We start from the raw sequence: 20,928 nt of genomic DNA on the forward strand, positions 1-20,928 counted from the left end.
AACCTTACACAACCTGCTCGCAGTTTCTCCCGGCGCCCAGGGGAAAGTCATAAGGAAAAGGCTCACCTGTGCTGGGCTGAACCAGCCATGTGGGCAGGCACAGTGCTCCCCACAAGTCCCTTTGCCCTTGGTGCTCGTCCTGTGGGGACTTTTCCGCACACTGTCCCACAAGGTGACCAGCTTGGTCCTGTTTGAAGCTGGACCCCCAGGTCCTGAAGAAGGCATGGTCTGAGAATTGTACCCGAGCCCCTGAGGGCTCCTCTGCCAGCCACAAGCGCAGTGGGCATCCCTGAGCACTGTGGGGGCACTCCTGCCGGCATCCATCCCATCGGACCCCCGGCTGCAGCTGTGTTGCTTGGTGAGGTATGCATTCATAGTGCCCTGATGTCTACTCTTTCCTTTGGTCAGCTCTGCCCAGGAATGTTTCCTCCTTGACACCCCTTGCTTCCAGGCAGTTGTAAAAGTCTCTTTTTTTCCCCCCTCGCGTGGATCCCTCAGTAGCTTTGACAGCTGCTATAAGCAGTGCATCCTGGGAGCCGTGGGAGCAGCGAGAGCAGCTCCGCACAGCATTATCTGCGGGCTGGTAGCTCTTTGTCAATAGATGACTCAACTCACAGAGCAACTTGACAGTATCCCTGCTCTAGGCAGAAGCAATCAATGCTCCACACAGCTGGGCTACAAGACTGTACACTGCATTACAAGCCCTTTTTGGATGGAGCCCCACAGTAAAGAATACTCGCTGCAATTTGGCATTCTGGCTTTTCCCTGTCCTGGCTGATCCCCACGCAAAATACAGACCTCAGGAAAGACAGCTTCTTATCAGGCTAGCAGGACCCTTCTTTCCGGAAAGAAGGCATCTAGGCTGAAACAACATAGCACAAGCCATTTAAAGTGATGGGAAAGTTAACCTGTCAAGGAATTTCCAACATTTACAGGAATCAATTATCAAGAGAGAGATTTGCCAAGACAGACCAGATCATGAGGCAACTAAATAAGAGCAGCAGTATTAACTCTAAAGAAGCTCAATTCATTTAGAAAAATTGCTGAGGTCACAGCATGCTACTGGAGTCCTTTAAAAGTTGCAAGTTTAATGTGTTTTAGATCATGATTACACACTGCCATCTAAGCAAATATTCTTTATGCTATGAACAATTATTAATTCCTTCTGATTCAAAAAAAAAGCAATTTTCAAAAGTTCAAAACTGAGGGGTTGGCTTATTTTAACACAGTGTTTTTCCTTACCCAAAATTATTCTGAGGATTTCCTTTCAAATACTTTACCACAACAAATACATTCACCACAGAAAGGGGCTGCATTTTAAAGTAAAAGACACATCTAACTCTGCCATCCAGTATTTTGGTTTCCAAAGACAGAATTTTCAAATTCTTGCACTGAAAAATAAGTGAAATCTATCCAATTTAAAGCAATTGCCTTCCAGAGAGGACATGATTGTTTAAAAATTTTAGCATGATTCACAGAAGCCACCCATAGTATTTTCAATAGAGGAAAAGGTGCTTAGAGTTTGTATTCTTTTTGAAACTTTCTCCATCTGTCACATAAATGCTTATCACATATCCTAAGGAAATAATTTTGGTTTGATTGGGAAGCAAGGAGCCATCCATGCAGCACCAAAAAATGATGATATAACCCCATGATATAATAATTTTATCTACAGACCATCAGGTACTATTAGATCTAACTTCTCAGTGGATTGACCAGCGGCTAGGGTGGTGTAGACCTCATTTCTGACTAAGGGGTCAAGGTTATTATTTCAAAGGCCAGGATTATAACATATTCTACATTTCGATCCTGGGATTCGCTAGATAAATCATTGATAAATATATAAAAATGCTGAAGGAATGAGGCAGGATCTTCTCTTTCCATGTATCTCCATAAAAAGTATCCTTTTCCAATTTTTCCACAAGAGGTGGACATTAGTACCTTGCCTGGCACAGTAGGCATCCAAACCATCTTTGCTAAATAATTATAACTCATATGAATAAGTTCAAAAGGCAGGCCCTGGTCCATTACTGGTAATTTTTTCAAAGCACCTAGTGCATGACTGCCCAGCACATAGCAGCCTTTTAAATACACTAGAGGCCTGGTGCACGACATTCGTGCACTCAGGTGGTGGTCCCTCGGCCCAGCCTGCGCTCTCTTGGGGGGTGTCTGGCTGACAGCTTAGTCCTGCTCCCCACGGGCAGTTGGACATCCTTAGCACTGCCGTGGAGGTGGGAGAGGCTCCCGCCACTACTGCTGCACTTGCCAGCTGTGAGACGGGCTTCTGGCTGAGCAGCGCTCCCCCTGTGGGAGTGCACTGACCACCAGGGGGCAGCTCCTGCGTTGAGCATCTGCCCCCTTGTGGTCAGTGTGCATCATAGTGACTGGTCGTTCCACTGTTCAGTCGATTTGCATATGATCCTTTTATTATATAGGATTTCTTGGATGGATATATGGAGGGTTGGTGGATGTATAAATAGAAGGAAGAGTAGAGGAATGAAGCAGTTGAGTAACATTTTTTGAAAACAATATTTAATTCAGCAATGATGCAAAATCGTAAGCTCTTCCATTAAGGTTAGCTTCAGTGATGGTTTTGAGGTGTTAAAGAAATTTGATAGAAGAAGGAGAAGGAGAAGGAGAAGGAGAAGGAGAAGGAGAAGGAGAAGGAGAAGAAGGAAGAAGAAGAATAAGAAGGAGAAGACTTTAACTATTGGGAAGAAATATGTGGCATTAATGGTCTTTCTTCCTGAAAGAAAATCAAGGAATCAAGATCAATGCTTGAAAAGTGTAAAATTGAGGCAAAGAGTTCATTATGTGATACTCAGTGGGGGAAATCTGATTTTTGAAGAGAGAGGAAAAGAAAAAGAGAAAAAAACAAACATTGATATGAGAGAGGAATGCTGATTGGTTGCCTCCCATATGTGCCCCAACTGGGGATCAAACCTGCAAACTAGGCATGTGCCCTGACTGGGCAATGCTCCAACCAACTGAGCCATCAGCCAGGGTTGAATGAGTTATTTTTAATGAGCTATTTCTTCTCAACACAAGGACAACAGGATTCCTATTTTAATAACCTTAACATGTCATTCCTATATTGATAAATATGTTGTGTAACTAATATTACTTGCCTTGAAGGATCTTAAAGACCATATCAAACTTCCATTAAACTCATTACAATACTATACTGAAATTATTCTTTACTTTAATATATATAACATAATTCCAGCCTCCTGTCTTCCTCTTCAATCATATATTTTTTTTCCTTTTCAAATAATGATGTTTGGCTTTTTAAGTCTGAAGACAGACCACTTAAGCAAATAAATGTGTCCAACTAACCCACTGTACTATGAAACAGACCTACTAATTAAAGATAATTCAATTTGATCAACTGTAATTGGACAATTGTAATGACCATGAGATGACATGAAATTCTGGCCAAACAAGAATTAGTGGTACCCAAGTACACATCCCACTTATCATTGTGATTTAACATGGGCAGATGGTGCACAGGGCGATGCCTAGATGAGATGTATCTTCTTGACCTCTCTTTGACCTGTTACTGTCTCCATAGAGCAACCACTGGCTTTAAAGCAGAGGCTTAAATGAATATCCTGGCTTGATTTGTTTAAAATTAAATAGCAATGATGACTTACTAAATAAATTGTACCGCACTAAAACACTATGCAGATATTCTTGCCAGATAAAATTTCCTCAGGCTCTCTTTGCATATGGGAAATGAAAATATTAATTACGAAAGAAGAGCTAAGTAGTGCTTTCTAAAGGATGACTGGGTAGCAGAAGCCCTTTAGCATCCATAAGTAATGTGTTAGATAATCACAAAATGATATAAAGTATTAGATAAAATTTATCTTGATTTCAAAATTGTAGATAGTCTATTCCTGGCCCTGCAAATCCTAGAGATGTCATAAATGCTAACAAATTAATATTCTTGTACATCTAATAGCCTCCAGCCTAAGCAATCTCCAGATCTAATCACATTTACCTTTCAAAATAAGAGAGAACCAAGCATATTTAAAGTATTTCAGGCTCTAAATTTATTTCCAAAACCCTTAAACCAATTTAATCATAAATCTTAGGAGGCAAAGCAAGAAGGAATTAACACTGAGGAAGGATACATGCTTAATTGCTACAGAGATTTCACCTGGACATAGAATTTAATAGAAAGTAAACAAAAATAGTTTTAAAATGTCCAAAATTCTTGCTAATATGCTTGGATTTTGGTGGGTGTTGAGGAGAGAGGATTAATCTGAATTAATGTAAGGGTGAATTGTAAAATGGTTTTCAGGAAATGCAGATGTATTATATTCTAACACAGTAACACTGTTGGGGAAATAAGAACATAAGTTATGTGACATTTCTTAGAGATTCTGAGAACACTAATAAAAAGGTAATAATCATTTATAATTTACAAATTTTAGCTATTGAATCTAAATAATGAGCTCCACTGCTACAAGAAATGTGTCCTTGTCCTTCAACATTAGACTAATGTCACTCCCCGGAAGCTTTCCAGACGCCCCTGGCATATTCAGTTACACTCCACAGTATTTGCATGCTTGTGTGTGTAAATACCTTTCACAGTGGTCGATTTCTCTCAATCCACCACTATGACAACCTCCCTTGTCGAAGCTACCATCACGTCTCCTCAGCAGTGGTGAAACAGCTTCCCAGCTGGTCTCTGGCCTCCACCCTTACTCCACTTCACTCTCACACAGTGGCCAGAGGGACTTCCTCAGATGTGTGAATGCAGTCAGGCCCCACTCTGCATAACAAATGTCAATAAAATCTCTGAGGACCTTTATCCGCATAGACAACATCTTCAAACTGGACTGCCTGGTCCTGGACTATGGCCTGTGTGACTTGCCTCTGTGCTTTCTCCAGTCTCACCCATGCTTCACCCCCTTGCCCCATCCACCTTCCAACCACATAGGCCTTGACTACCTTGTGGCCATTCCACATGCTCTCTTCCCTTGCCCACACCTTCACATAAATCATTCCTACTCACCCTTCTGTTAGGTGCTTCAAGAAACAACTTCCTGAAATCATCCCAAGGAATCATTGAATATACTCAAGAAGGGTTGGCTTACCCTGCAACACAGCTCCAAAACCAGTCTCCCAGACCTTCCTTCACACCAGCTTGCCATCCCAAAGACTCTTCTATTCAGAAATTCTGGAATCATCCCTGCCCTCCAGAGCTCAGTTCAAATGTCACCTTTCCAAGAAACATTCCCTGGACACTGTGCCCCACCCTTCTTCCAGAACAGATCATGTCATCCTCCCATTAAACACTCACTTAGCACCTGTGCCTTTCTTTTTTCTTTTCTTTTTCTTCATATACTTTTATCACTTTTTGTTAGAGAAAGAGGAAGGGAGGAGAGAGAAATAGAAACATCGGTGTTGATTGGCTGCCTCCTGCAGGCCCCCTATTGGGGATTGAGCCTGAAACCCAGGCATGTGTCCTGACCAGGAATCGAACCAGTGACCTCTTGGTGGATGGCATGATGCTCAATCCACTGACCCACACTGGCTAGACACACCTGTGCCTTTCTATTTCAACACTTACATGTCTGTACTTAAAGTAAAAATTACACTATTACTCATTTTGGGCCATTCCACTTACACAGAATATAGGTAAATGCCATTAGGGAAGAGAGAGGGCTCTTTTTGTATCTGTACCCTCTGAACCAAGCACAAAGGCAGTGTTTAGTATTTATTAAAACAAATCTAGTAAGAAAGAAGATAAAAATTGTCTTTCAGTGGTTATACCAACATTGGTATTCAAGTCTGTGTTCTACCTCTCAGTGCAAAATGAACAAATAAGCATTTTGAATTTAAACACAAACTAGCTATGTGCTCTTAAGGTCATCATTTAAGTGAAACATTCTGTGTGGCTGAGTGGTGTAGTGGTATGCATTAACTCATTTGGGGGAAGAAATTTGATAGTGGTCTTAAATACTAAGAAATTGAAATGGCTTTTGTTTGTTTTAGTAAGATATTCATTCATAAAAGCTATACTTCCTGCCAGCTGTGATTTTTCTCTGAAGTGTTTTCAAGATGTTCTCCCTTTATATAGATAGTGAAAAAGGGGGAGTGGGGGGGGGTGGAAAGCCAGTCAGTGGGAAAGCAGATAGAGCATCCCAAACTCCAACCACCAGTCTTGACCCTCTTAAAGTGATATACTCCAGAGGCATAGTGAGTTCAGGATCCTGAAAGTGTATACTAGAGAGCAGACGGACAAGATGACACCTCCCCTTCCTCCCGATTAATCAAGTTAAAAGTTTAAAAAATTAAACAGCATTAGTATTTATAACAGCACCTTAATTATATATTTTTAATAATGACTAAAAAATACATAACACAGATCTACCCTCTTAACACAGTTTAAGTATGCAGTACAATATTGTTAACCACACACAGTGTTGCACAGCAAATCTCCAGAACATTTTGATCATGAACTACTGAAATTCTATTTCTTTTATTTATTTTTAAAATGTTTTTTTTTCAAATATATTTTTATTAATTTCAGAGAGGAAGGGAGAGGGAGAGAGAAATAGAAACATCAATGATGAGAGAGAGTCATGGATTGGCTGCCTCCTGCACACCCCCCAGTGGGGATCTACCCACAACCAAAGCATGTTCCCTGACCAGGAATCAAACCGTGACCTCCTGGTTCATAAGTTGATGCTTAACCACTGAAATTATATTCCTTTTGAACAGAAAATCCTCAATTCCCCTCCTCCTAGGCCCTAGCAACCTCCATTCTACTTCCTGCTTCTATGAATTCACTACTTTAGATACGTCATACAATATAAATCAAATCATTCAGTGTTTGTCTTTCTGTAACTGGCTTATTTCATTTAGCATTATGTCCCCAAAGTTCATTCATGTTGTAGCATATGACAGGATTTCTTCCTTTTTATGGCTGAATAATACTCCATTGTTTCTATATACCACATTTTATTTATCCATCCATCAATGGATATTTAGGCTGTTTCCACCTCGGTGCTATCTATACTAATAAAAGCCTCGCTGGTCCTCGTGCGCAACATTGTCACAAGATGGCCACTACAAAGGTGGTCACCACAAATATGGCCACCACAAGATGGCCACGTGTTCAGTGGAGGTGAACACCACAAGATGGCCACTTGTTCAGCGGGCCCAGCGGCCGCTCTGTGCAGTGAGGCCTGGGAGTCCCGCGGCTCTGCGCGGCACGGAAGACGCTGGTCCTGGCGTCTCTACCACCTTGCACAGAGGAGGCGGGTCCCAACCGAGGAGGTGGGTCGCGGCAGGGAAGGGCAGTTGTGGGCGATCAGGCCGGCAGGGTAGGGCAGTTGTGGGCAACCGGGCTGGCAGGGGAGCAGTTAGGCATCAATCAGGCCAGCAGGGGAGCGGTCAGGGGTCGATCAGGCTGGCAGGCAGAAGCAGTTAGAGGCAATGAGGCAGACAGGCAGGCAGGCGAGCAGTTAGGAGCCAGCAGTCATGGATTGTGAGAGGGATGTCCAACTGCTGGTTTAGTCTCAATCCCACAGGCCTAAACCGGCAGTCAGACATAACCGAGGGTTCCCAGACTGGGCTGAGGGACACACACCCCCACCCCCATGCACAATTTTCGTGCACCAGGCCTCTAGTTGTAAATAACGCTTCAAAGATCACAGGAGTGCAAATATCTTTTCAAGACTCTAATTTCACTTTTTTGAATAAATGAAAAAGGGATTTATGGGTCATATGACAGTTTTATTTTTAAGTTTTCTGAAAAACATTCATGTTTTCTATAGCAGCTGAGCCATTTTACATTCCCATCAACAGGGTACAGGGTTCCAATTTCTCCACATTCTCACCAACACTTAGTTTGTGCTGCTGTTGTTGTTTTACAATGGTCATACTAACAGGTCTGAGCTTTGTTTTTCACATAAATGTCCCAAAAGGATTGGGACTAATGTGAACAATTACATACCAAAAAATTAGGTAATCTAAGAGGAACAGATTTTCTTTTGAATTTCACATTTGTTTCCACATAAATGTGAGTATTGTTTTTTCTCTATTTCTGTAAAGAATGCCATTGGAATATTCTCAGGGTTTTAATTGAATCTGAAGATTGCTTTGGGTAGTATGGACATTTTTTTTAAAATGTTGTCTTCTGATCTATGGACATTTATTTGTGTTTTATTTCTTTCATCAATGTTTTGTAAATTTTAGTGTAATAGTCATTCATTGCTGTGGTTAAGTTTATCCCTGTGTATTATTTTTTATGTTATTGTAAATAAGATTGTTTTAATTTCCCATTCAAATTGTTCATTGTTATGTATATAAGCAAACACATTTTTGTATATTGATTTTGTGTCCTACAATTTTGCTGAATTAACTTTTTAGTTCTAACAGTTGTGTGTATAATCTTTAGTGTTTTCTATATATAAAATAATGTTACTTATGAACAGAGGCCATTTTACTTCTTTCTTGCTAATTTAAAAACCCTTAATTTGGGGTGTGTGTGTGTGTGTGTGCACATGACTAATTGCTCTGGTTATGACTTCCAGTACAACACTGAATAACACTGGTGACAGTGGGAAGGAACCCTTATATTGTTCTTGATCTTAGAGAAAAATTTTTCAGTTTTTCACCATTGAGTCTGATGTTAGCTATGGGATTTTCATACAGGGCCTTTATTATGTTGAGGTAATTTCCTACTATTTCTAGTTTGTTGAGTGTTTATGTCATGAAATAATATTAAATTTTGTCAATGATGTTCTTCATCTGTTGAGATGATCATGTGATTTTTGTCTTTTTCTGTTAATGTGGTATATCTCATTGATTTTTTTTATGTTGAAGCACCTTTAAATCTCATGGATAAAGCACACTTGATCATAGTGTATGATTCTTTTAATGTGCTGTTGAATTCAGTTTGCTAGTATCTGTATAGAATTTTTGCATTTATTTATTAGAAATATTGGCCTGAAGTTTTCTTTTCTTGTGGTATCTTTTTCTAGCGTTGGTATCATAGTAATGTGGCCTCATAAGTCTGGAAGTGTTCCCACCATTTTAATTTTTTGGAAGAGTTGGAGAAGAATTGGCATTAATTCTTCCTTAAATATTTGGTAGATTTCACCAGTGAATCTATCTCATCCTTGGCTCTTTTTGGTTGGGAGGCTTTTAATTATTGATTTAATCTCATTACTAGTTATAGGTCTGTTCAGATTTCATAATTTTCATAATTCAGTCTTCATAGGTTGTCATTTTCTAGGAATGTATTTATTTCTCTTAGATTACCTAATTTTTTTGGTATATTATTGTTCACATTAGTCCCAATCCTTTTAATTTATTTGGCTTTAATTGTAGCATCTCTTTCAGTTCTGTTTTTATTCATTTGAGCCTTTTCTCTTTTTATTATTAATGTAGCTAAAAGTATCAATTTTATCTTTTTTTAAAACAGCTCTTATTTTTGTTGATTTTTCTATTGTTCTTTTACTTTATACTTTATTTATTTATGTTTCAATCCTAATTATTGCCTTCTTTCTGTTAACTTTAGGTTTAATTTGTTCTTATTGTTCTAGTTCTTTGAAGTATAAAGTTAGGTTGTTTACTTTAAATCTTTTTTAATGTAGGCATTTATCACTATAAACTTGCTTAGTATTGTTTATGCTGCATCCCATAAGTTTTGGTATGTGTGTTTTTTGTTTTTATTAGCCTCAAGATATTTTTTAATTTCTCATTTGCTTTCCACTTTAAACCATTAATCATTCAAGAATGTGTTGTTTAATTTCCAAATATTTGCGAATTTTCCAGTTTTCCTTCTGCCATTATTTAGTTTCATTCCATTTGGGTTGGAAAATACATCATATAATTTTAATCTTCTTGATTTTTTTAAGACTTGTTTTGTGACCTACCGTGATTAGTCCTATAGAATGTTCTCGTGTATTTAATAAGAATGTGTATTCTGTTGCTTTTAGGTTGAACAGCTCTCTATATGTGTTAGGCCTTTTTCATCTATTGTGTTATTCAACTCCTCTGTTTCCTTGTTGATCTTCTGTCAGAATGTTCTATCCATTATTAAAAGTCAGGCATTGAAATCTTCTATTAGTATGTTGCTATCTAACCCTTTAGTTCTGTTAATGTTTGTTTCATGTATTTGGATGTTCTGATGTTGGTGCATATGTAATTATAATTGTCATATTTTCTTGGAAAATTGACCCTTTTATCATTATATAATATCTTTCTTTGTCTCTCTTGAGTTTTTGATTATTATCATTTGCATGCAATATCTTTATTCATTCTTTCACTTTCAGCCTCCATGTGCTCTTAAATCTAACTGTGGTACATCTACACAATGGAATACTATGCTGTGGTAAAAAAGAAGCTCTTACCATTTGCAACAGCATGGATGGAACGGGAGAGCATTATGCTAAGTGAAATAAGCCAGTCAGAGAAAGATAAATATCACATGACCTCACTCATTTATGGAATATAATGAGCAACATAAACTGATGAACAAAAACAGATCCAGAGACAGAGAAGCATTGATCAGACCGTCAAACCTCAGAGGGAAGGTAGGGGAGGGTGGGGGTAAGGGGAAAAGATCAACCAAAGGACTTATATGCATGCATAGAAGCCTAACCAATGCACACAGACAACAGGGGGGTGAGGGCATGAGTGAGGGGGGATGGGGGGTAATGTGGGGATAAGGACACATATAATAACTTAATAAAGAAATTTAAAAAATAAAAAAATAATAAAGTGAGTCACTTATAGATAGCATATAGTTTAATCTTGTTTTTATTATCCATTCAGCCACTCTATGCCTCATTTAAATAAATTATTAATAGGAAAGAACTTATTCTTGTCATTTTGCTAACTGTTTTATAGTTTACTTATGCCTCTTTTCTTCTCTTGCTATCTTCCTTTGTGTTTCATTTATTTATTTACTTATCTTCATTTTTGTACTGGAGTGATTTGATACTTTTCTCATTTTCTTTTGGGTATCTTCTGTAGCTATTTTTCTCTGTGATTAACTTAGGACTCACACAAAACACCTTATTCCTACAGTCATCTACTTTAAACTGATGAGCTGATAACAGTGTAATTTCAGTTATATATGCTACACTTCTACTTCCCCCCACACTTAATTAATGTCACAAATTACATATTTCATATTGTGCATCCATTAACATATTTTATAGTTATAGTTATTTTTTATACTTTTGTCTTTTAACTTCTTTAGCACTGAACACTGAGCTCAGTGCATGTAACAATATGTTCTTGTCCAAGCTTTCGTTGGATTGAAAATTAATTTAAATATTGAAAGTATATTGATTTAAATGGTGGGGGATTCTTGGCTCTTGATCAGATTCTTAGGAACCTAATATGTGTAACATCCAATGTTGGGTGCTTATCTGATTCTTCCCTGGCTGCCACGAGCAGAAAAGGTAGTGTGGGAAGGTATGGGGCTCTACACATGCCATCTCCTGCTCTGAGTTTCATGTGGGATAAAATGCATTAATAATAAAATGTGCCAAAATAACACTATGGTATTGACTTATAATTGAATAAAAGAGAGGAGTACAATGAGGGAGAAGGAAGGAAGGAAGGAAGGAAGGAAGAAAGAAAGAAAGGAAGGAAGGAAGGAAGGAAGGAAGGAAGGAAGGAAGGAAGGAAGGAATAACAAAACAATAAAGGAAAGGAGGGAGGAAAAGTCACAAAATAAGTAAAGAAATATCTATATCTATAAAAGCCTAAGCGACCAAATGACCGAATAACCCTATGACCGGCCAACAGGTCACTATGACGCACACCGATCACCAGGGGGCAGATGCTTAATACAGGACCTGTCCCCGGTGGTCAATGCACTCCCACTGCAGGAGCGTGGCTCAGCTGACTGAGGGCCGCCACCCGCTGGACTCACGGCTGGCGAGCACAGCTGTGGTGGTACAAGCCTCTCCCACCTCCACAGCAGTGCTACCAAGTGGCGGCAGCAGCAGGCACAGCAGGGCCAGGATGAGCAGAAGTGGAGCGGCACCTGGCCCGGACTTGGGCTCCTCCATGGCTGCCTGCCACTTTGGGAACTACTACATCCCTTGGGGGATGTTGGACTGTTGGTTTGGGCCCAATCCCCACAGGCCATTTGGCTGAAACCAGCAGTCCGACATCCCTTGAGGGATCCTGGATTGCGAGAGGGCACAGGCCAGACTGAGGGACCCCACCAGTGCACAAATCTGTGCACCAGCCTCTCGTCTCAAGATAAAATACTGAATCAAAATGGAACAAATATAAATGGACCTTCCTCTGACTATGGGACAGTCTGGCATACACCACTGAGGTCCCCTGAAAGCAGTCTTCCTGGCTTTTTGTTGTCACACCCAGAATTTGAAAGAGAACCATGATCTGGAATCAGTCTTTCTTTGGTCTAAATTCTACATGCTCTTATTTTTTTCTGATGAATGATTTGTAATAGATATTTTCTAAAGTTATCTAAAGGTCACAAAACCTCCTAAGTTAAAAATAAGCCAGATTCTGACTTGTCAGAGGTAATTCATCTGTGGGTTGGCCTAAAGGCAGGGGTATGGATTAATAGACATGACAGGCCCTCTTCCAGCTCAATGATCTCCTCTCCTTGGAGACTTGACATTTTAGTAAAATTTTACCTAATTGGCTTTGTGTTGGCCAGTACATTTCAAATTCACATTTAATTAATCATTGCCTCCTCTTTAATTCACATCATTTTGCTTTTGTGCTTTTCATTTCATTCAATAAGGATTTATCGACTGCCTGTTTTGTACTAGGAACTATACTTGTGGTAAACAAGTGAACTGTATTCAGGGTAGCAATTTGGCAGGGCAGAATTCCTTGAATGAACAACCGTGACGAGTGACATACAGGGAGACATACAGGGACAATGTGAGGGCTGTCCCTGCTACTGAACATGTTCCATTGTGATGAGTTTTATAATTATATGTGGGCATGTTTGTCTCTCCTTCCAGATTATTAACTTCTAAGAAAAAAATCATCTTTTATTTGTAAACTAACACTCTCCTTGCCTCATCATATAATTCTTATTGCTCAGTAAATATTATTGAATTAAAGGTGGAAAATATGAGAGTTGGTTTTAGGAAACATGCTCTAGTTCCGGCTCTACCATGAACTAGCTTTCACCTTGGAGAAGTTCCTTTAACTTGCTAAGTTTTAATGACCACATTTGTAAAATTAAGGGAGTGGACTACAGAGTCTATGAAACCACATTCAGTGGTTGCTGAAAGACAGGCATATCTGATGAGTGATGCCCTGTCAACATATTGAGGTTTAATCACAGTGCTTCTCAAATGACTACAGAAATTTAGATGTAATATGTTATTTTAATAAATATTTAGGTTTATTATTATTATTTTTAACACATAGCAGGGTGGTTAAAAAGTATGGCATGGTGAATTTTCTGGCTTATCTTCTCAATTTTACATTCTTTCAGTAAAAGCTTGCCAAATAGAGAGGCAGCAGGACATAGTGGTGAGAAGCAGAGCCTCTGAAGTCAGACCGTTAAAGCCATTCCACCTCCATTACTTATTCACAGGCTAAAACAAGCACCTTCTCCCCTCCCTAAATAGCTCTTTACTGTGTTCACCTGAGAGCTCAGAACATTTTAATTGCTGCATAGATACTTGAAGTCTGATGAAATTTCTTCCGTTAGGAATATTTTTAAATTTTTTTTGCATAATGTGCTAAAGCGTTTTACAACCTTTATGTACTTACTAGAGGCCTGGTGCATGAAATTCGTGCGGGGGGGGGTGTCTATCAGCCCAGCCTGTGCCCTCTCGCAATCAGAGTCCAGAGTGCGGGGGGGCGGGGGCTAATTGGGGGCAGGGTTGGCCAGGGAGAGGTTGGGGGGGGGGTCGATTGGCTGCCGGTAAGCATGGGGTGGGGCCATCAGGGGCTTGGAAGGAGTTGCGAGCGGAAGGCCGTGGGGGGTATATTTCCGGTATTTGTGGCTCACTGCTCAGGTTGGTGGCCTACTTACTGGTACCACTGGCTTTGAAGTCAGGGACGCGGCCTCAAAGCATAGGGAGGCATGGAGGGCATGTGGCCCAGCGGCAGCACAGGGAGGAAGAGCCCAGTCCTTGCCAGCCCATCCCTGGGTCATGGCCCCTGGTCACAGAGGTGTCTGCTGGTGACCTGGAGATGCACATGAGGCAAGCACTCAAGTCCCTGTGTCCAGTGGGAAGGGCACTTGCTTCCCACCGCTCCAATAATACTAATGCTGTGGTTTAACTGGAATATAAAAGTAGAAAGGCCAGTGCAGTCGAGCTGAATAAATCACAGATTTGTAGCCTTAATATTCTAATCTCTCTAGTAAATGGTAGCATTAGTGTTAAATTTTACGGTCCTGCTAATTCAAGGGCATACCTTCCTATGGATAGCCTCCCATCCTAACATCAGATCGGGCAGCGCTGTCCCCCAATCACCCCGTCAGTCACCCCCCTCTGCGGGATGACCAGCAGGGCGATGTGGGGGGAGGGCCTGCTGGCACCTGCCTTGGCTGGTGGCCTGGTGCCGCCTGCTCACCAGCCCCACCCCCAATGACTGGTTGTTCCTCAGGTTGTTCCACCATTTTGTCAATTTGCATATTAGGGTTTTATATAGATTTTTCTCCCAGTCATAACAGATGAGGCATAAGGATAGACAACTAAGTTTACTTAGCCTCTCCAAGTCTCCAGTTTCTCTTCTATAGTTAAGGATGGTAATAGTCCCTACCTCACAGAATTGATTTGAGAATAACGTGAATACATGTCTGTACTTAGTACAGTGCCTGGAACTTAATAATGCACAACAAGCTTTACCTAACATCTTTTTTATCATCATTATCACTTCCCTCACTCCAGTTATAAACTGCTGAGGCTGACATCAAAAAATTCTGTAGTGCCTATACATGGATACTCAATAAAGGTTAATTGATTTCCATTGAATGTCAGAATTCTATATGAGTCCTAAATTTACCTTTCTAACTCCTACTTTTGATCAGGGCATTCTCCCCCTTGGCCATGTGCTCAATAACAGCATCACTGGCAATATATTTACCATTGTTGAGTACTTAAAATTTGTCCTGAGCAAAGATATTTCATTTGACTCTAATAACCCTACATGGTAAACACTGAGATGCCAATTTCAGATACAGATATTGGCTTAGAAAGATGCTATAGTTTTCCCATAGTCATAGCATTGGTAAGAAGTGAAACCAGGAACAAAATCAATGTTCATACAACACTGGAGCTGGAACATGAAAACTGTACTAATCATCTTCTGTCACCATATATATGGCCCCCTTTACAGACTTTGGGTAGTGGACACACAGTATAATAAACAAATCATGTGTCATAGAACTGTACAATTAAAACCTATATAATCTTATTAACCAATGTCACCCCAAAAAATTTAATAAAAATAAAAATATTCTAACTATAGAATCTCATTTTTATGTTAGGTTTTGGTTTTTGAAAATACTGTTATATCCTTGATTTCTCTTAACCTTGAAATAGCCCCACATGGTAGGCAGCCAGGGGAAAAACTGAAGATCATGGTTGTAAAATAATGTGTCTAGGGTTAGACAGCTGATAAGTGCTATTGTTGGAACCAGAATTCAAACCTCAGGGTTCTGCCCAAAATCTTTCCACTATTCCATCCTGTTTTCGTCCACAGCATTTTTTTTCTGAGGATGAACACATGATGTCGTGCCATTCCCTTTTGCCATCAAAAAATAACAAAAGGGTAAAAGATGAGAAACTTTTAGTGAACCTAGAATTTAAGGATTTAAGTTTGGTGTTAGCAAAATAATTTGCATTCCCCTTCTCTGTTCCTATTTATGATCCTAAGGAAAGGCTTACTGTAATCAGGATTTAGAGAGATCTGAAAGAAACATCTTCCTAAACTTGAATGGCTGAAATAAAAATAAAGCTTCTGTCTTAATTGTATTTCCTCTTGCAAGTCCAGGAGCATCTGCAGTTTCTCGCAGCCACAAGAAAGAGGCTTGGGTTTTTGTAAATCCTTCTCTTTTTTTGGCTAAAGAACAGCTTTAATCATAGCTGCTGCTGTTACCATTTAATGATTATCTGCTATGAATATGCCAAGAAATACACAGACTAGAGCTAATTCTTTCAACAGCCCAGAAAGGCAAACGTTATTATTCCCATTTCTAGATGAAAAAAATGAGGTTTAGAGAAGTTAAGTAACTGCTCAAGGTCATGCAGCTATTATGTGCAAAGTCATGATTCAAATCCAGGTCAGTGTGATTCTACCATGTTGTTTCTCTAAAAAAAAAAAAAAAAAAGTGAATCAAAGTGATGAGTCTTCTACCTTCCTTTACTCATATAAGTACTTTGTTATTATTATTTTTTAAATCCTCACCTGAGGATATTTTTCCATTGATTTTTAGAGAGAGTGGAAGAGAGAGGGAAATATTGATGTGAGAAAAAACATTGATTGGTTGCCTCCTGCATGAGCCCAGACCAGGGCCCAGGCCAGGGAGGAGCCTGCAACCCTAGCATGTGCCCTTGACTGAAATCAAACCCTGGACCCTTCAGTCCGCAGGCCGATGCTCTATGCACTGAGCCAAACCAGCTAGGGCCATACAAGAACTTTGAAAGTTAAAACTCTGAGTCAAGCTGTGGAGGCTTTGGGAAAACAATGCAAACTCTAATGATATAAAACCTGTGTTGGTGAGAAGTCCAAGCCAAAGGGAGTTATCACCTACTTTGGGTAGAGTTCTTCACCACCTGACAGTGAATATTAATTTAGGCCTGCTGGGCTAAATGAAATGTGCTATTGTTCACCCAGATGCCAAAGTGCCCACTGTGAGACCTTTCAAGCAAATCTTCTTTACTCTAGATCTCTCTCATAAGCCAACAGAGCAGACATGATATGCAAATTATTTGTGGGTTGGGTCCTGCAGAACTGACGTTGGTCCCAAGACGCCCTGCTTGGAGCCCAGGTACTGATGCTGAAAACACATTTGGGAGAATTCACCTCAAGCAAACTTATTAGCACGCAGTAAATAATAAAATATTTTCTTTTCTGCAGAAAGGTCCTTTATTTCATTCTTGGAATATGTTCTTCCGGTGAAATTTGTGCAACAAGAATGCACATCACTTTGTAGGCTATTTCCTATATAATCATCAGCTAGTAAAGAAAAGTATTTCTCCTTCCTTATTTTTACAATGTTCCATTGAAAATAACCGCACTGCTTGCCCTCGTGATGGAGGTAATGTGTGGCCAGTCTGAGGGGCAATGGGGGAACTTATTGTATCCATTCTTCTAGGTGGCCTTTCTCAACTAGGCACATCAGAAACAGCACCTCATTCCACCTGGAGCAAATGGCTAGTCAATAGGGCTACCGTGCCATGGCAGGCAGGCCTCCTTTCAGCTCCAGAAAGCACCAGGCCATTCAAGATAGAAATCAATCTCCTCCAGGATAGAAAAGAAAGTGAATTAATGTCAGTAAGACAAATCCTTCCAGCAAGGAGAATCCAACAGGAGGTCCCAATTATAAAGCATCTTGATGCAGCTCAGTAGAGCCCAGGTGAGTGGCTGAATGGAAGTTTTGACACCTGAATATCACTGACACATACACCTTGCATTTCTGTCCACTTCTCAGACATCCTCCTGGCTTTCCCTGTCCACTGCCTTTTGACTGTTCATGTACAAAGTCCCTGTGGCTTCACAAAGAATTCTACAAGGATAAATGAAAAGGACTAATACCCCTTGCGTGTCTTGGTCCAAGTAAAGGTCTTTTGAAAACTGCATTGTTTCTGGAAATTAAATTATGCTGTTAAGCATCTGCATTATGAACAGTTCCCCAACTAGTGAGAAAACAATCACTTTTGATTTAAATTATGCTCTGACTAAAGTATGTGTTCTCTCTCTCTCCCTCTCTCTCTCTCTCTCTCTCTCTCTCTCTCTCTCTCTCTCTCTCTCTCTCTCTCTGTTGTTTTTAATCCTCACCCTAGGATATTTTTCCATTGGTTTTTTAGAGAGAGTGGAAGGGAGGGGGAGAGACAGAGAGAAAGAAACATCGATATGAGAGAGAGACATCAATTGGTTGCCTCCCTTAAGGGGATTGAGCCTGCAACTGGGGTACATGCCCTTCAGTCTGTGGGCCAATGCTCTAACCACTGAGCAAGACTGGCTAGGACTAAAGTATGTTCTCTTATCATCTAGGGCTGTGTCAACAATTAGGTTTGGTCCACTCAATTGGCATTTGGTTGATAGTTTGTTCTTTGTGACATTGCTGATCTCTGCTATATCCCTCTACTGGTCCAGAAAGGAGCTGGCCTCTTTTCAAAAGTAATCTAAAGCAATCACATCTGAGTCCTAATAACTTTGGCAGTTAACATGTACAATTAAGTTACAGGAAAGTAAAGGATTATTTACATTTTTTTCTTAATGCCAAGTTCTTTCATTGAGAATGAAGAAACCCACAGAAGTACAACACTGACAATGAAATGGATTTGTCTTTAAATAGAAATGATACCACCATTATGTTAACATTAAAATCCATAATGCTTAGCTTTACATTTCAATTATCTGAAAGTCGGTTCTATGAACCTAAGTGGTTAGGTCTCCAATCCTCATAACATCACACATACTGGCGATTAATTTATTCTAAGCATATGAAGTCTTAGACAAATCATTTAAAGCTTCAAATTGCCTGAAGATATTGTGATTACAAATACAATGACACTTTTAAGAATGGTGGGGTTCAGAGAAATGGAGCATGTGTGTTGGGGGTGGGGTAAGAACAGAAAAGAAGGTGATATCCAGATGTATCTGCTACCAAACTATAGGATCTGCCTAGAATTGGGATCTTCCATATGCCCTGCAGGTTGGCGTATTCCCACAATACACAAATATTAAACAGAGTTTCCCAGAACAACAGACTCTAGGACTTTCACTAAATCAATATTTAAATTGGAAATTATTCTCACATCCAATTGGAAATTATTCTCACAGCCTCCTTCTGTAAGATTATTCCAATGTTATGTTTCCCTCTCCTGGAATCTCACACAAAGTCAGACTAGAGGGAAGCTATTGTTGTTGAAATCCTGAAGTGTCTGGCTTTTGTGCAAACCATGCTCATACTTTTCCAGAGATAAAACCTACAACTTTTAAGGCCTGACCTGCATTAGAGACCATGCAAGTATGGAGGTCCTGTGCATTCTGCTAGTTCTTCCACATGACTGAATTGCTATTCTTACCCACTAGCAGTCACAGAGGTGTTCAATGACCAGAGAAAAGTGCCACATGAGATAGTTTTCTCAGTTTCCATTAGCTTTCAAGTATACCATTGCCTGCTGATATTTTCAGTTCTCAAAGGCAGCCAAATATTGAAATAGTTGAAAGCTATTTGTCCACAACATTAAGAACAAGATATAGGAGACAATTAGGGATGGAGAATTTTATTCCCTCACTCAGTAAACATTACTTGCATGCCTACTATGATCCAGCACTGGCCTGATACTCAGTTTACAGCCATAAAAGCAAGATGTCATCCCTGCCCTGAGATTGATGCCAGGCCAATGGTGGAGACCTTAAACAAATAACTACACACATAGTTTTTTTTTTTTTACCTGCTTTGCTATTGGTTTGCCTTTCATTTGTTTTTGTTTCTCAATTGTTAACTACTCAGAGTTCTTTGTCTACTTTAGATATTAACTCTATGTGTGTCCTCTAAAATGTAAATCTCTTCCCCAAACTATTTTTGTCTGTTGACTTTATGGTATCTATTTCTAAATCCTTTAAAATGATATTGTCTATTTGGTATTTTAATAATAAGTTAAGAAGATTATCCCACCTCTAGAGTGTAGAAAGTCATCTGTTTTATTAACTAGAATGTAAACATAAAGTAAATCTTCCTATCGTTTTTCGTTAAACCTTTAATCAGTTTTTATTTTTGCATAAGGCATTGCTACATTGTACACTTTTATTAGCTTCCACATGGAAAGCTACTTGCGGCAACCAATTTATTTTATAATATCTCCCTTTTCCATATATATACCTAATTAAAACTCTGATAGTAGAGAAAAAGAAGTTTTGAAGCTATGAGAATATTTAAGAGATATTTCAGGGACAGCTTTCCTGAGGAAGTGACATTTCAAATGAGAAAGTTGGTATATATGAAAGTAAAATCAACTCTACTCTTGATCAACTAGGCAAATAAATTCAAAATGTGTTAAATTAGTTTACAATCTGAAATGTTTATAGCCACACACACACACACACACTCCAAAATGCAAATAGCTAAAATTCACAATCTCAAATGTATGTTTCCTTATTCGTTAAAACTTGTACCAGTCTTATATTTTAAGTAAAGTCCTTTACTACAATAAAAGAAAGAATAAAACAAAAAGCCAAATAAGAAAGAGAGGAAAAAAGGGATGAAAAAGATGGACAATTATAACATGACTTCAGAAATAATACAAAGAAGTTTATACCATTGCTGGCCACTGCACTGAGTAGCAATATTGTACTATATAGGATAAAATTTAAAAACAAAAACAGAGCTCTCTTATTTTGATAGGAAGGTGGGAATTACTGAAGTACTCATTAAGTAAAAGGGTAGCACTACTGGCAATATCTCAGGGAATCAGGGACCAAACATCCATGTTGCGATGACCCTTCTAAAGTATGCTGAAAATTTTGTTTTTTTCACCATTTCAAATCCTTTAAATCTGGCGTTTGTATACCATTTTTAACTCCCTACATTGCTCATTATATGACCTTTGACTTACTGAGTTCTTAAAAGCTCTGAAGGGAGAAATGAATTTAAATCTGAGCTTGACCATCTAACACAGTGGTTCTCAATCTTCTAGCCCTTTAAATACAGTTCCTCATGTTGTGACCCAACCATAAAATTATTTTCGTTGCTACTTCATAACTGCAATG

The 20,928-nt window shown here is 39.4% G+C and overlaps 1 protein-coding gene across 9 annotated transcripts in view; it reads right to left on the reverse strand.

Moving 5' to 3' along the window:
• The window catches only part of DLG2 (discs large MAGUK scaffold protein 2), a gene marked incomplete at its 5' end in the record, with an annotated part of 1,947,716 nt that overhangs the window by 748,209 nt on the left and 1,178,579 nt on the right, over nt 1-20,928 (reverse strand). For 4 of the 9 annotated variants that reach the window (XM_081100119.1, XM_081100114.1, XM_081100116.1 and 1 more), the window contains one exon: nt 67-443. The exons of the other annotated variants lie outside the window; for them this stretch is intronic. In XM_081100119.1, the coding sequence (XP_080956245.1) occupies nt 67-375 (309 nt within the window). Of the gene's footprint in view, nt 1-66; nt 444-20,928 lie in introns of those variants that run through there. 9 annotated transcript variants of the gene reach the window in all.

This window comes from Myotis nattereri (assembly GCF_964212035.1).
Source record: "Myotis nattereri genome assembly, chromosome: 9".
Lineage (NCBI taxonomy): Eukaryota > Metazoa > Chordata > Mammalia > Chiroptera > Vespertilionidae > Myotis > Myotis nattereri.